We start from the raw sequence: 15,763 nt of genomic DNA, 5'->3' as shown, positions 1-15,763 counted from the left end.
GAGTGAACACAGTCATTGGGGATGCCCTGAGACCTGTCCACCACCACTAGCTGATAGCAAACCTCTTGACAAAGCATGAAGTCTCTGCCATTGACTTACTGTCTCTGTCTCATTCCCTCTGGGGACTTTCCTTGGGACCCCCTCATGGCCATCCTGTTTTCCCCACCTCCATAGGATGATATGGAAGTTGCTTTCTCAACTGCCCCTAACTCACTATTTAGAGGAGGTAGCACTTGGCTGTCCAATTTCACCGACCCATCAGTCTACCCTCGGGAGGCCTCAGCACACTCCCATTCCTTCCACTGCTATTTCCCCTCCCTTCCCAGCCCCGTCCATGGGGACGGACCACAGCACTGCAGCTGGTTTTCTTTCAGCTGAAACCTGGCACATCTTTGGAGTGCCAAGGTCTTTCTCTTATCAGCCTAACAAACACAGGGTGGACAGTTTTCCAGACCCCAGGGACCCAGGTGACCAGAGATAGGTAGCAGTGAAGTGTCTCAGACGTGGCATGTGCTGTATACTTAATTCTCTCATCGTTCATCCCTGCTACAGTCTCGTGAAATTTCCTGCTTGGAAGTCCTGGTGGACAATAGATGGACGAAGAAAGAACCATCAGGTTAGACTTTAAACTAGAAACAAAAGAAATCTTATTTTATGGTAAACTGAAAATTTCTCTTTTTTTTGTCATTTTCTTACCCGGTAATTTCCCTCCTTTGTTCTTACAATTAGAGCAGAGGAATTGGATGGTTAGGAGTATATACAGGATCACAGATTCACAATTATAATGTGTCTATGTTCATTAACTATAAAAACTGGACTTTGAAATTAGAGTGAATGATTAGAGTGACAACGAATCTTATTAGTGCTGAAAAATAGAAGTAAATATATATTTCTAACTCAATAATTTACATTTTGCACAATTTGCCTGTATGTCTGAGTTTTTAAAACAGCTACTGCTGTTTTATAAGCTCTTTGTTTTCTTTTTTTGCTTTTAGGCATTGTTGAATATTTTGTATATTAAAATGACAGCTTCTGAATAACCATTTAATGTTCTATTTCTGACATCGTAATCAATTAACATCTCTGTATGTTTTTAATCTTTTTTTTTTTTTTAGAAAAGGACTTCTTATTTTCAGTGAAGGGATCTTACGAAGAGAGCCAGACCGTGTCGCTGGGCTCTCCCCGGCGACCCGCGGAGCCCCTGGACTTCCATTACATCAAGTACAGCCTGTCAGAGCTGCACGTGGCTCTAGCAGAGAAGAAGCCTAATTTCTGCTCGGTACGTGATCGTTAGCTTGAGTAAACACAGTAAACTCACGGTTTTCCATACTTGACTGAGGCAAATGAAAAGAATTTGTATTTTTAATTAAAAGCCATCTTTCATGATCTTCTGCTCTGCAAGAGCACTGTACCCCTCCAAGACACCTAAATATTAGATGCCAACTTGGAAACTGCTGGACGGTGACCCCATCGGAAAAAATAAGTTGATGACAGTGCTTTTTTGTGGTGTATACATTAAATATTTTTCTATATTATAATTTATTTTTCAGTGTACCTCAGGTGAAGAGAAAAAAGACTGCCATGCATCCCTCAGTATTCCTCTGGATTCGCTTCCCTTCAAGGAGAAAGTAGCAGTAGCAAAGGTGATCGATACCAACTTTTTAGAATAAATGTGAAACTATGGACCGAAGATCAATGGGCATGAGTTAACTAGATCAGGGTGAAGTAGGGGTTTAGATATATAACTGCTAGTGCCCTTACATTCCTAACAGAGAGGGTTGTGGACCTGTACATTTTCATATGAACTGAGTAGAACCAAAAACCGCAGCCAAAGGTTTGAGAGAGGGACTTCTGTGACCAGCTGGGGGACTAATGAGGGTCAGAGCAAATGCAAACGATGAGGCAAGACGGGGCACACTGGCAGAGCTGGTGCTGGTTTTTACTGTATAACTGCTCTGTGTACCTTTAGTATAAAACAATTTAAAGAAAATAAAGTGAACTTGGAGAAGTTTTAAACATTGGATGGATTTTCAGATTGTTATGGCTTTGTGGCTCCAACATGACTCTCAGAAAAAGTGAAGGGCTTCAAAGCTGACTGAAAGGAAAGGAAAGGACATCAAATCATCTCCAGCGCTTATATTGTGTTTTTTTTTCTAGGATGAAACAATCAATTTACACGTGAAGTCAAATGACTGGTAAGAAACGCTGTCTTTGGGTTTTGTGGTTGTGAAAAAAAGATGCTGCCCAGCTTTTTTGCCTTCTTACCTTTTTCTGTAACTAAGGGAGAAAGTATTTAGTCAATGATTATATTTACCCCTATTTGCCCCATAGTAGTTACCCATGTCCAGAAGGTGAACGTTAACTGTGCTGGGTGAAATCTCCTGTTACTCTACTATGCAGGAGTTCAGTTTGGATGGGGAGAATAATCTTTTCTGGCTGCAGAAACCATGGTGCTATGAGTAGAAAAATATGTGTTTATACCTCACTTTCTTTTTTCCCTACTTGTAAAGAATCCAGAGTATTTGTATTTATAAAACCTGGAGGTCTCCAGGCAACAAATCCTAAATATTCCACTGTTTATAGTATCTGTATATGGATTGCAGTATTTATGTTAGACGCTTCTTGAAAATCAATGTAGCAATGAACAATATTTTTGTTTTCTTCTGTGAGATTTTACAACTTTTTAACTTTCTCAGCCTTTTCTCTACCTTGTCTATACCGTGTGTGATATGTTTTTGTGGGGTCGTGATAGCAGCTTTTCTAAGCCTAATAGTAGAGTTTATGACTTGTAAGCGTGGGTCCAGACATTAATTGTAAGTGATCATGCACATCCTATTTAACCCTGGACTTTGTTTGAGGTCAAGAAACTTAGATGTTCGCTTGGAGTTTGATCTGTGTATGGAGGAGAAAAATTTCCTACAGAAACGGAGGAAGTTTGTGGCTTCTGCTCTGAAAAAAGCACTTCATTTAGAGCGAGACCTACAAGACCATGAGGTATGGGGACCATCATAGGGACTGGACAATGCTGTGTAACAGGAATGTGTTATGCTTGTAGCCATTTGCATATTGTTCCTTAACCAGCCCTGATGTATTCAGTGCTCCATGTAAAGCATCGAGAAAAGTTTAGATGAAACAATGTGAGAGCATGGGTAGTATCAAACCCACTTGCTGCTCGTTTGCTCAGAAAACAGAATGCCATAAATCAGCATTTTTTCCCTGCCTTATTTCTTTTTCATCTGTGAATTATAGACCTGGATATATTCAGTCATGAAGGCCCATAAGGTATTTTATATTATCAGATTTTGGAGTGGGGAAACCTAACAGTTAGTGATACATGACACTGACTGATGAGGATATTTCTTATCACAGACTCTCTCCTCTGATGCTCATCATCTCAGCTGTAGTGTCACTCTAACAGCACAAAGACATTCAACATTTTTCTCTCATCTGTCTGAGTTAGGGTTTGAATTTGTTCATGTCCATGGGGATTGTTGGTGCTTTAAAGAGGGAACATGGTCTGTGATCAGGCACTTCAGAAATGAAGAAGTTTTCATTTTGAGAGTGTTTTTTTTTCACCTGTGCTTTTCCCTTTGTCCATGACAGCTGGACCAAACGTATTAAAAATTATATGACAGAATGGCTTTGGATGCTATAAATGATGTCCCTGCTCACAAAACGATCACATATTGTTTCTTATTAGCACACTAGTTTCAGTGGAAAAAAGCCGTTTCTTAAGTATAAGAATTTTTTAGGGGAAGTACTTCTAACTACTAATTTTCCAACAAGAGAATGCTTCCTTGTAGTCAAGTAAACCCGAATCAGAATACTTTGCTTTGACCTGAAATGTGTGATTTGAATCAGGTCAAACAAGCACTGCTCAGTATTTCCTTGATGCAATTGCCTGGAAATGTGTATGGGAAACGTCATTCAGCTCCTCTCAGTGGGTTTCTTGAAAGAATTTGTCTTCCTGTAACACAATTTAGATTTCCATGCAATTAGGCTTTGTGGTTCATCACTGTAATTATCTGCTCTAGGTGCTTTATAGGAAATGTAATCCAGTCATTATACTTGACTTACAAGAGAGGATGAGCTCTGCTGGTTCTCAAAATAGAGCTCTCATGAGATGTTGTTCCACTAAGGAAAATGCAGTTTAATATTGAAATCCCTTGAAAGAACAAGTTTTGAGCTGTTTTGGTAAGCCAGCACATAACAATTTAGAATCAAAATTGATTGATTTTGACCAAAAAAGTAAAAATTAGCAAATTGCCAGACTTTTTTTTTTTTTTTAAATTATTTTTCTGTGCAAAATACCAGGTTTTAATCTTTTTTCCCCCTGCTTGGGGAAATGATGAAATGTTGGGATTTCTTGTGCGACAGAAATGCTGTGATTTGCTCAGCTTTGATCACATGTGCTGGTAGACTAAGTTGTTGTTTACCGCTGCTGTGTTGATGTTTAAACAGGTACCAGTTGTAGCAGTCATGACAACGGGAGGTGGCACCCGGGCACTGACATCTCTGTTAGGCAACCTGTTGGGTCTTCAGAAGCTGGATCTCTTAGATGCTATTTCATACATCACTGGGTCGTCTGGTTCAACATGGTAAGGAGATCCTGAACCAAGACAGCATTTGTCACCTCTATAGTCTGCTGCGTGAGAGATTTATTCTCTTCATTTTGGTAAAGGAAGGTGTACTACTTCAGTCTTGAGCTTTTTTATTACTGCATTGGGAACACATTACCTGAGCCAGTGTGTGGTCTAGGCACTGCTTACAGGGAAAAACATTTTCCTTGACCCTTTGTTTCATCTCTAGGCTCTTTCCTAGTGAGTGACCCTGGTGTAAATCACAGCCTTGTGCATAAACCTACATAGCACGGAGGGGCTTTTTGCAAGCCCTCAGGTTTCACTAGTGATCTGGGGGGGGGGGGGGGGGGGCCTCTAGATCAAAAAATCTTTTCTCTTCAACAATAAACTGAGCCCAAAAGATGTTTTGAATGAACCTCAGCTAGTTAATGCGATGTGGTCCTTAAATCCAAGTCTAAAAAGTGAAGGTGTCTTGAGCATATGATAACATACTTCCTTTCTTTTCCCCAGGACCTTGTCACATTTGTACCAGAGCGCTGACTGGTCACACAAGGATCTGTCCAGACCGATTGGTGAAGTCCGCAGACATATGACCAAGTGCAAGCTAAGCTGCTTTTCCCTGGAGAGTTTGAAGTACTACGACAAGGAGCTAAAACTGCGGAAGCAAGAGGGATACCAGATCTCTAGCATTGATTTTTGGGGGCTTCTGCTGGAAAAAGCATTAAGTGATGGGGTAGCCTTTCTATGTTTTGCTTAACAGCTACTGAATACTGTTGTATGGAAAATGAAGCTCCAGGGACAGATGCTAGCCTGAGAGCACGCCAGATGATTTCTGCTGATTAACAAAGGGGATTTGTCCCCCCATATCTCTCAACACGTAATTAGCAGCCCAAGGGGTATTCTGTAGAGCAGAAAACCTACGTCTCCTTCTACCAGTATGAGTATCTGAGCACCTAACAGCAGAGTCCTGCTCTTGGTTTCTTTTCCTCTGTTCCTCCCTGTGAGAACTTAAATAATCCATGTAAAGTGGATGCATTTACTGGGAAGAATAAGAGACTGCTGTACCACCAAGTGTCCTACAGCTTACCTGTAATTAAATAAGCTTACGTGGATGTGTAAATGTTTAAATTACTCCTTGGTTAAAAAAATGTCTGGACACAAAATGAGTGGAGAGAATAAGAAAAGGAAGATGGAAACGGGTATTTATTTTGCTGTAATTTTGCAGGCCTATACACCCTGCCAAGAAGGTCCTTTGGTTTTGCTCTTTCTCTGTTTCTGGTCAATTCACAGAAAAACAACCACAAACTCTCAGACGAGCGACAGGCATTGAATCAGGGTCAGAATCCCCTGCCTATCTACATGATCCTCAACATCAAAGAAGACTACAGCCTTTCAGAGTTCAAAGGTGATGGCAACACTGAGCTGTATCTGGACTTGGTTGGTGTTGAAATGATCTGCATCATCAGTTATTATACATCCTGCTGAACCATAGCATTCATAAACAGTTCCTTTTCCTTCTTAACTTGCTTTTCGACTTCTAGACTTTGTGCCTAGGCTCTGGGAGGAACCCATCTTCTATGGGGCAGGAGAAATATGGGGGAGGTGCTTAAGGACAGCCAAGGTACTCACAAGTCAAAGCTTAGCTCCACATGTGGGGTAACTTAGGCTGACCCCTTTGGTATAAACTTCACTTATGTCCTATCTGGAGAGGCTCATTGGAAAGTTCTGAATGAACAAGTTTGGGAAACGTTACTGAATGAGCGGCTGAAACCAGCTGAATGATAACTCTTTAGACTGAGGAAGGCCATTCTATGATCACCCTGCTGATAGGGTTTGTCCTGCAGCTGCTTCTTTGTAGTTTCAGAGCCCTTCCTGCAGGGAGGTAGGGATAGGATTGAGATTTAAAAGTTCATTTTGTGCCTCTGCAGAATGGGTGGAGTTCACCCCTTATGAGGTCGGGTTCTTAAAATACGGTGCCTTCATTCGTGCAGAAGACTTTGGCAGCGAGTTCTTCATGGGTCGCCTGATGAAGAAGCTCCCTGAATCCCGCATCTGTTTCATGAAAGGTGATGTGCTCCATTGCGAAAATTTGAATTGCATAAAAACGTACTTTATTTTTAATATAATACAGACCCTGCATATTGCAACCAGTGCCCTGCAACATGCAGGACCGAAGCAAAGTGTACAACATGTTGTTCTCACCTCTGGCTGAAAATTCCTTAGACACTGGAGATGGGCTAAAAAATACTTAGAGGAAATTTCAAATAATACTTTTCACTGCTGCTTTTGTCTTGAATGGTGACTCTCATGCCTGAAGTTTCAGGGCTGCTTAAAGAGGTTAGGTTTGTTTTGAACTGATGAGCAACAGAGTTCCACATGGAAAATATTTGTATTTTGAAACTGGAATCTTAAAACCAAGTTTGTCTATGAATGGCATGATTTTATAACAAAAAGCAATGTTGTTACTGAGTTTGTTATAAAATACGGAAATTTTGAGTCCACCAACAACACCATGTGGTATTCCTTATTTAGTGTGCAGAGAAGTTGTGCACCTCGATGTATGATGCAGGAGGAATCCAGAGTCATATTGGTACAATCATGAGAAAATAGCTGGGCATGAGGAACAGAAGATTGTGCTTAGCCATACAGACACTAAATCTCAGAGCTTTAATGGCTATGCTTAGTGCTTTTAGTGATGTCACGAGTTAAGAAAAAAGATGGCTGAGGGAAAAGACTCAGAAGATAACACAGGATCCAAGAGTATAAATAGGTCTGAAATTCATGGAAGGTAGTCCCACTGGTGCCTCTGAAACACAGTAGTTCAGATGCAGCCACCAGCCCTAGAAGTACCAAATCCAGAACCTTGAGATGCTGGAGTACACTGGAGAAGAGATCCCTTCATACTTTCAATTTTCTTGTATTCTTCCATTAAGCACTCCGTGCTGACCGCCAGAGGTAGGAGGTAGATTGCAGAGCTAGGTGGGACTACAGAGACTTCGTCTGAGAACATTGTGCCTCCGTTGCAGTTCTGCAACGACAGTGGTGTGGTGTGTTCATACCCGAGCTGGCCGGGCAGCATGCACACCCAACACGCCCAGTCTGGGCTGAGCTCTGTGTTCTCACCCTCAGCACCTGAATTAGGCTGGTGACCCCACAGCCATAGGTGTATCTTCAGAAAGGATAGAGTGGAGAGTTAAAGCAATGTTGCCATCTAGTGATACAACAGGTAATGCCACCTTGGGTTGCAATTAAAATGTACTATTAGTTACAGCGTGATAGTTTAAGGATTAAAGCAAGGTGTCATTTGCAGGGAGAGGTAAGGCCTTTTATAAGAGCAGTGGCTAGAGCTGGAAAGGTTGTATGAGCTTATGGGTATACAAGACCCTCAGGTTTCCAGAAGAAACTCTGTTAGACTAGTAAAAGATACCATCTCTCCTCATAGTTCTTACTTCAGCAAATATAGGTACCCTGAAAATTCAGTGCAAGAGGTTAGGGAAGCATTGCTATGTAATTATGACCAAATTCTGGGGGGACAACAGTGTTTGGAAGATATTAAAATGCACGAGCAGTGTGTAACTCCTGGGAGTCAGGGAGCCAGAAGAGTTACGGAGTGAGAAGGCACCAGGTGAAGACAGGAGAAACGAGAGGAGTTGCCTTCTCACAGCAGGCTTGGACAGAAGCTTCTCAAGCTGCAGGGAAATGAGGTTGTGTTGATGGAAACTGGCCAGTAATGATCTGCAAATGTACTCTGGTTGCCAGCTAAGTGTAGAGCCAGAGAGCCCCTATCTGATTTCTTAATTACGTATTTTTAATGTTTCTTAAGCGAGTCCCATTCTTATGGGGACTTCCTGTGAAGCAGAAGACCCTTGGCTTCTTGTCCCATTCCACAAACAGGTCAGGTTTAAAAGGGAATTGTGTTTCTGTTACTAATTTATGGAATACATAATTATTGTATTGTGCAATTCAAATTATTGCATCCTTTGCGATGTATGGCTTTTGCAAAGGTTTCACTGGTAGAGATTTTCAAGGCAAAGCTCAGCCCTGCCTTCTCTGGCAGAGTTCCTCTCAGGGCCTGTGGCAGAGCTGTGGAGGAAGAAATACTTTTCAAAATCCAGGAGGCTTTTGGAGATTTCTGCCCTGGGGAGACATTTTTAGATGTTCTTTTAAGTGGGTGGGGAAAAGTGGAAGAAGGACTATGGGGATGAGAATAACAAGGAGAGGGAGAGGGGTCTCACTCAAAGGAACTTGCGGCAAGAGAAATCTTACAAGGGACAGTGAAGATGTGTTGGTTTAGAGGACTGCTCTGCAGACTATCCCAAATTGTGCTCTAACCACTTGAATCTTGGCTGTTCAGGAGCAGCCTCCAAACCTTTAACTGAGTATATGGTTGTATATGACATACTTTGTAGACCAAACCCTTATTTTATGGGGAATGGCATGGTTTTACTCTCTGATGACAGTTGCTTATAGGACAGAAAATGTTGGTTTGCCGTGGACCAGCAATGGCTGTATGTGACAATGAATTACAGCGGCTGAAGGCCTGGCACAATGTTTAAAACTATTTAGGTTCCTCTTTGAGGACAGAATGTGAGTTGCCTCAGAAGAACTTCATACAGTTTTTGGTGAGAGTTTGGAAACCTTGAGGCTTTCCGATACCCCTTGCAAAGCTGAAAGGTTATTTTTTTAAAGGGATATTTTCCGACAAAATATTTCCAAAACAGTTTCCCTGTTCTTTTTTTCCTGTTCCATTGCACAGGCCTGTGGAGCAATGTCTTTTCCTACAACCTCTTGGATGCCTGGCATTCGTCGGATCCTACAGAAAGGTGCTCGCTGAGGTGTACCCAACACAGGACTGTTGATGTTGGTTGGTTACGTTTCTGTTTCTACTTTAACTGTTGTCTTATGAATCTTTAAATGAATGTTACATGCAGATACATATAGTGTGAAATCATTATAAAGGCTTTTTAAGTCTTAAAACTGAGGCCAATAGTGCACTGCTTTTTTTTTGGTTTTTTTTTTTTTCCTTCTGAGGTGTCACGTTAGATAGCTAGTGCTATCTAATTAGGTTTCCTGTCTGAATTCATTCATAGCAACATTATTTCCATTAGTCTCCCTCAGACTGAATTTATGCAAGTGATGATTTGCCACCAAATATAAAACTACTGAAGTTTTTTAACAGATCATCTTTGCCAGGGGCCTTTCAGTGAACCTACATGTTGTAACAAACATCTCAGTGCTGTGTTCTCTGTCTGCCTTGGCAGATGGTACTTTTTGTATGTTGTTGTTGAAAACTTGGATATATCAATTACATGGAACTCCATTTCAGCTTTCTTTGATCTTGTTGTAAACCTGTGTTCTCCTTAGAGGTGTGGGCTGTCCTTCCTGTGTTCAAATGTGGTGAGTGAGTTTGGTTTATGGGCTTTTCATCACTTTCTCCATAGAAGTGTTGCAGAACCCTGAGCTCAATAAATGCTTGTGATAGAAAGTCAGTGGCCCTCTTTCCCAATCTCATGAGGTGCCATTTAGCACAACCCTTTTTCTCTGCTCTTTTCTGGGTGTCTAAGTCTCCTGACAGCATTTTTTTTTCAAAGCTGGTTTAGACTAATTTTGACAGAAACTTGTCCAGATTCTCAGCCTACCCTGATCTTCACACAGGGAATCCACCTATGACTTCTATCAAGCAGTAGATCGCTTTTTCCAGCTTTAGGAAGTTTGTTGCCACTTTGTTTTTCATGGAACATGCTTTACTGAAGATTGATTTTCTTCTTGTTCCTACTTTGATGTTGATTTGATTGTACATTGATATGTCTTGTTAGGATCTTCTTTCCTCTAGCTAATATTAGGTGCCTTTTGGTATTTTAAGCATTGCAAAGAACTGTATCAAAACAACAACTTTTTCATCTCCTCTACCCTTCAGAAGGAGATGAGCCTTCCCCACCAGCCAGGAGCCATGAGTTGGAGACTTTCTTAGTCACCCCTGAATGTGGCATCATGGGCATCATTCGGCAGGTCCTGAGCGAGCGGGTGATGGTTTCAAAGTTCTACAACTTCCTGAAGGGGTTCCAAGTGCACAATGAATACCTTCAGAGCAAAAGCTTCTGTATATGGAAAGGTAAACTTCCCTGAATATTATTTTCTTCTGCTTAGTTGGTTCATGTTTTCATCAGTGAAGAGAAGGCAAAGGATGAACAGGCTTTATTCTTCACTTTGGAAACAAACATTTCAAGATAACTAGTTAAATTTCATCCAGTCAAATCAGCTCCAAGAAGTCCCTTGACTCCAGCAAAGGGCAACTACTGCTCATCGGGGACAGAAGAAAAGCAGCATAAGAAGTGAAGGAACTCTGTCTTTTTACCTTGGACAGGTCATTCTTTTCTGTGTCAAGGCTGAGCTTCTGTAGTGTGACAGGGTCTTGGAAAGCAAAAGTAATGGGGAGCCAAAAGGCATTTTTTCCTCCCTTATTAGCCAAACCACAGATATATTACTTTTTCAGTGAACCACTCATCATAACAAATATTTCCTTTTAGATACTATACTAGAGGATTTCCCCAACCAGCTGACAGAAACAGCAGAGTTCATGTGCCTGGCAGACACGGCAGGATACATCGATATCAGCTACCCACCGCTCATGAGGCCGGAGAGGAAAGTGGACGTTGTCCTACACTTAAACTATTCTTCTGGATCACAGACATTGGTGCGATGACCACTCAATTTTCTTCGATAATGATTGCTGTCTTTTAGCCCTCTTTTACTTCTAAGGAGTCAGAATAATTCATGTAGAAGAAACTGATTCTGGGAGAAAAGGATTCTTGGTGTACAGCTCCCATTTTGTAGATGCCTAGGTCTCTCAGTGATGCTGGTATACTATGGCAAATCCCCTAAGAAGAACAGAAGTAGTATAAGTTTTCTAAATCTTTTATTTTAATTAACCCTTTGATAGGTAAACACTATCTCCTAGACCTGTGTGCTCCTGGGATCTTGATATGGCTATCAAAGCTACATTCCATATGGAGTGTTTCTCTGGAACTGGTACCACCACTGATGAACTCGTTTTTTTTTGTCTTATGATAAACATCTAAAGATATTCACATGCAGTTGAATTAGAAGTAATTTGTTCAGTTGTCTTTAGAACAGTAATGGATTTACTTTCATTCTAAACTGTGGAAAAGCATTGTCCTTGGATGCCGTATCTGCTGTTTCAAATGCCAGCTAACAATCTGGTCTATAATTCCTGTTACTAGATATGGATAAGAGAGAAGTTCTTGAAGACCAAAATTTTCATCCTCACCAATCAGATTAAGGAAAAAAAAATCCTATTTTCAAAACGACTTACACACCCACAAGATTAAATTAACATTTCAGTCAAGATGATGTTTGCTCCTGGATGCCTACATCATTTTTCACAACCATCTTAAAGCATCTAAGACAGAGGCTTTTAAATATTTTACGCCAAGTCAACGAAATATTTGTGAATCTGTATTTAAAAAAGGGTACCATTTCAGATTCCTGTCTGTTCTGTCGACTTCTGGATTTTCTCCAGTAAGGGGCATGTTTCCGTGTCCTAAGCAGACACATTGCCCGCAGCCATGAGCATCTTATTTACCTTGCAGATAAAAGCTGATGAGGAGGAGGAGGTAGGACAACAATCAGGAGTGCAAGTTGGAGGCTGGGTCTTGAACTTTGTTCTATTAATAACTAGTACTTACTATCTCATGCAAGAGACAAAGGCCAGAAGAAATACTGACAGTGAACGCTGCTCCCGGATCTTTGGGAAGGGCCTTTGATGGATGTGTTGTGCATTAGGAAAAGTTGGGGGGGATGGCAGCATTTCTGACCTTTTCTTCTTTTCTGTCTGAGTGCAGCCTTTGGAAGAAGCCTCCAAGTACTTCCTAAAGCAGGGAATCCCATTTCCCAAAATCCACCTGAGTGAAGAAGAAAAGAAAAATCCAAAGGAGTGCTACATCTTTGAAGATGCAGAGACCCCAGAGGCGCCGACAGTGGTGTTTTTCCCGCTGGTGAATGACACCTTCAGAAAATACAAAGAGCCTGGTAAGCCATGGGACAGAGACAGTCCTCCCACCACCTGGCCGCCCTTTGGCTGCGTCGGGATGGGAGGCATGGTCTAGCATGGTCCCCTCCTCCCCTGCTGTGGCTCCCATGGGAGAGAAATGCAGGTGTCTGGGTAGCGAGGAGCAACGTTGTGCCCCATCTGGAAAGTGGGACGTGGGACCACATCTATACCCCATCGATGACCTTTCTTTATTTGTCAGGTGTGGAGCGCAGCCCTGTTGAGATGGCACAGGGCAACGTGGATGTTTCCAGCATTTTTTCCCCATACTGCTTAAACAGCTTTACCTACACAGAGGAGGAGTTTGACAAGCTGATAGAACTGACCAGCTACAACATTCAGAACAACAAACATCTGATCTTTCAGGCTTTGAATTCAGCTATAGAGCAGAAACGACAGCACAAAAAATAAATGCCATCCTGAGTTTCAGAAAGACATCCAAATAATATTTTTTTCCTGCAGAAGAATCCAGACCTGTTTGTGAATGAACATGACGGATTTGGGAAAGTACAAAGACTTGTCTCAGCCTGTGGCTCCTCTCCACCACGTGGCGATCCTAGATAAACAGATCAAACAAAATAATGATTAGTCTCGTGCTTTATTTATGTTGGATTTCACTGCTGGTGATCATTTTTTTCATGTACATGTATGCATGTGCAGTATATCAAATCTTAGGAAATATAGGGCTTATTGATGAGTTTTTTAAATGCATGAATGTGGGACAGCAATACCAATTATTTCAAAATTTACTCTGCTAATAGAAGTTATATGTGAAGTGAAGACAAATGAGCTACAGTTATTTAATTTATTCCAAATCTAGTGCAACAGAAAAATACATAATAAATGTGGACCATTTCAAAGAAAAAGAGAAAAATATATTTTCCTATAGTGTCAGCAAGAAGTTTTGTTGGAAATAACATGCAAAACTAAACATAAAAGCTGTAGAAAATCTGAGATTTCACATGGAAAATACAAATCTGAGATTTCACATGGAAAATACAAATTTTCTGTGCTTCTGAATTTGCAAGTTTTATTACACCAGCAATATTTCGGTTTGGAAAATTCCTTGGAAGTGACTGTTCTTAACCCTGTTGTGAGTCAGGATTGGCTCTTCTGGTGCGTGTGTAAGTACCTAACCTGGGGTTGTGCTTTTCACTGAACACTCACTGTATTTAGAGGATCCCATTTAGAGCATCTGCGTCACATCAATTTCAAAATGTTTAATAGTATTTCTTGTTATTATAGGATGGGATGCTGTGAGAATAAAAACATAAAAAACTGAGAGACATTCAGATTTTGTGGTAAGAATGCAAGCTAAGTGCTTTACACTGATATCCATGGGTAATTCACAGGTAATTACATAACTTAGTCCCTGACTGTATACAATCAACAAACAGTCTATGCAACTACTATAAATAGCACAAGGCAATTTGTTGAAACTGCTTATTTTTGAGATGAAGACCAAAATAATTATTTGCTTTATGAAGGATTTTAATAATGTGAATCCTCTGTAAACCTGTTTCATTACAACAGAGATGCTAATCTAAAAAAAGATACAATGCTTCAGTCAGTATCAGCTGCCCTTAATTACTTCAAATTTAAATGAAATGCAGTAACTTGTCTGTGCTGAAGTAACATGTATTGGCACACACAGAGCTGTGCGTAATGCAATCATAGCCAAAATGAAAAATAAATCCTTAGTTCAAAATGAAATGTGAACCTCGAAAAGGCTGAAAATTTCTCTTCCCTCTTGCTATCATTGTTTGTCTCTCTCTCTCTCTTCCTTCAAGCATTCCTTGATGGCTTTAAGCCTTTGTCGTCTTTAGTCTCCCACACTCACCTCGGATGACCTCAGCCCCCTTAGGGATGGTGTGTCCTTGCCCCAGCTGCTTTTCCAGGCCCTCACACCTCCATCCAATTTGCAGCCCTGGTTCAAACCTCCAGTGTGCTGAAATGGCTGTTTACTTGCCAGTGCTCATCAAGGGCTGCTCTTTGTGATCTCTGCTGCTGAGTCACGCAGTCCCTTTCGGCATTGCCTCTCCTCTGCCCCAGCTGTAACTCCCTCCTGGCCTTCCCTGTTTATCATTATGGCAAACCCATTTGGGGTGACACATGCATTTGCTACTTCTCCCACCTGCCCATCTTCCAGCTGGGGTTTTGGGCATCTTCGAGACCTGCCATCCAAGGCTGTCAATGACACCAAGTTTCAAGAACCCTGCCTCTCTCTTCCCATCCCTGCCCTTAACTATACCCCTTTGCTTCCCTTGCTGTCTTTTTGTTTGTTGGTTTCTTTTTAACAAAGAAGCCCCATTTATTCCATGCGTGCCACTAAGGCATCCCTTGCCCTGCTGTACTCTCTAGGGGCTAAGCCCGTCCCACCTGCTGGCAGTCTGGCCAGGCCCACACGATAGCTCCTAGTGGTGCTCTCAGCATGGGGAAAGCTCTTGGACAAGAACTGGATCTTCTTGTCAATTCTCCCCTTGCAATCCTCAGACATCCATGACTTTCTTCTTTCAGATACACCCACAGCCACCTGAGTCCCACAGCAAGGTCCTATATGTCCTGTGTTACTGTAGACCCTGAAAAAGGTCTGGCTTAATCCTCCATCCAGCCCTCCTTCTCCTGGGGCACTGGGGGCCTTCACTCTTAGGTAATGTAGCAATCCCATAGGTAATGTTCTTGAGTTGAAGGGAAGGACACCAGCCCCATCATGCCATCTGCAGTTGGTTTCTTCCTCTCTGAGATACTGTAGAGGTGTCTCCAGGTGACTGTTCCTCAGCAATGGCCTATTCTCCTGACTCCCATCTAGTCAGCACTCCTCATCCGCGTTTAGTAGAGGTGCTTTGTTTGTGACTTAGGGGGTTGGTTAATTTGTTGGGCTCAGCTTGCTTTTTATCATTAAATTTATTAATTAATTGTGCAGAACACTTGCAGAAGATCCTGGCAGTCAGTTCTTGCAGGCCAGCAGGGAGCCTTTGTGTGGCTTTGTCTTCTGGCGTTTTTTTGTTCTGGTTCAGCTGCTAATGTTTCCCCTGCTCAGCCTCGGGGCTGTACCGAGGCATTGAAAGAATGTAGGTAACAGCTGCAGATGTGGGCATTTAAAAGCCCTTTTGGT

General features: G+C 41.7%; 1 protein-coding gene across 1 annotated transcript in view; it reads left to right on the top strand.

Annotated features, from left to right (window-relative positions):
• LOC104080320 (cytosolic phospholipase A2 epsilon-like) overlaps nucleotides 1-13,059 on the top strand; it is a 25,157-nt gene extending 12,098 nt beyond the window's left edge. The window contains exons 6-19 of the mRNA XM_009582678.1: nucleotides 553-616; nucleotides 1,116-1,279; nucleotides 1,551-1,643; nucleotides 2,158-2,195; nucleotides 2,859-2,994; nucleotides 4,462-4,598; nucleotides 5,091-5,313; nucleotides 5,871-5,985; nucleotides 6,509-6,646; nucleotides 9,337-9,444; nucleotides 10,498-10,692; nucleotides 11,108-11,274; nucleotides 12,443-12,629; nucleotides 12,851-13,059. Coding sequence (XP_009580973.1) covers nucleotides 553-616; nucleotides 1,116-1,279; nucleotides 1,551-1,643; nucleotides 2,158-2,195; nucleotides 2,859-2,994; nucleotides 4,462-4,598; nucleotides 5,091-5,313; nucleotides 5,871-5,985; nucleotides 6,509-6,646; nucleotides 9,337-9,444; nucleotides 10,498-10,692; nucleotides 11,108-11,274; nucleotides 12,443-12,629; nucleotides 12,851-13,059 — 1,974 coding nt within the window. The remainder of the gene's footprint in view (nucleotides 1-552; nucleotides 617-1,115; nucleotides 1,280-1,550; nucleotides 1,644-2,157; nucleotides 2,196-2,858; nucleotides 2,995-4,461; nucleotides 4,599-5,090; nucleotides 5,314-5,870; nucleotides 5,986-6,508; nucleotides 6,647-9,336; nucleotides 9,445-10,497; nucleotides 10,693-11,107; nucleotides 11,275-12,442; nucleotides 12,630-12,850) is intronic.
• Nucleotides 13,060-15,763: the final 2,704 nt, after the last annotated feature.

This window comes from Fulmarus glacialis, unplaced genomic scaffold (assembly GCF_000690835.1).
Source record: "Fulmarus glacialis isolate BGI_N327 unplaced genomic scaffold, ASM69083v1 scaffold188, whole genome shotgun sequence".
In the NCBI taxonomy this organism is placed as follows: domain Eukaryota; kingdom Metazoa; phylum Chordata; class Aves; order Procellariiformes; family Procellariidae; genus Fulmarus; species Fulmarus glacialis.
The sequence above is the reverse complement of the archived record's forward strand: the minus strand, read 5'-3'. Positions and strand labels throughout refer to the sequence as shown.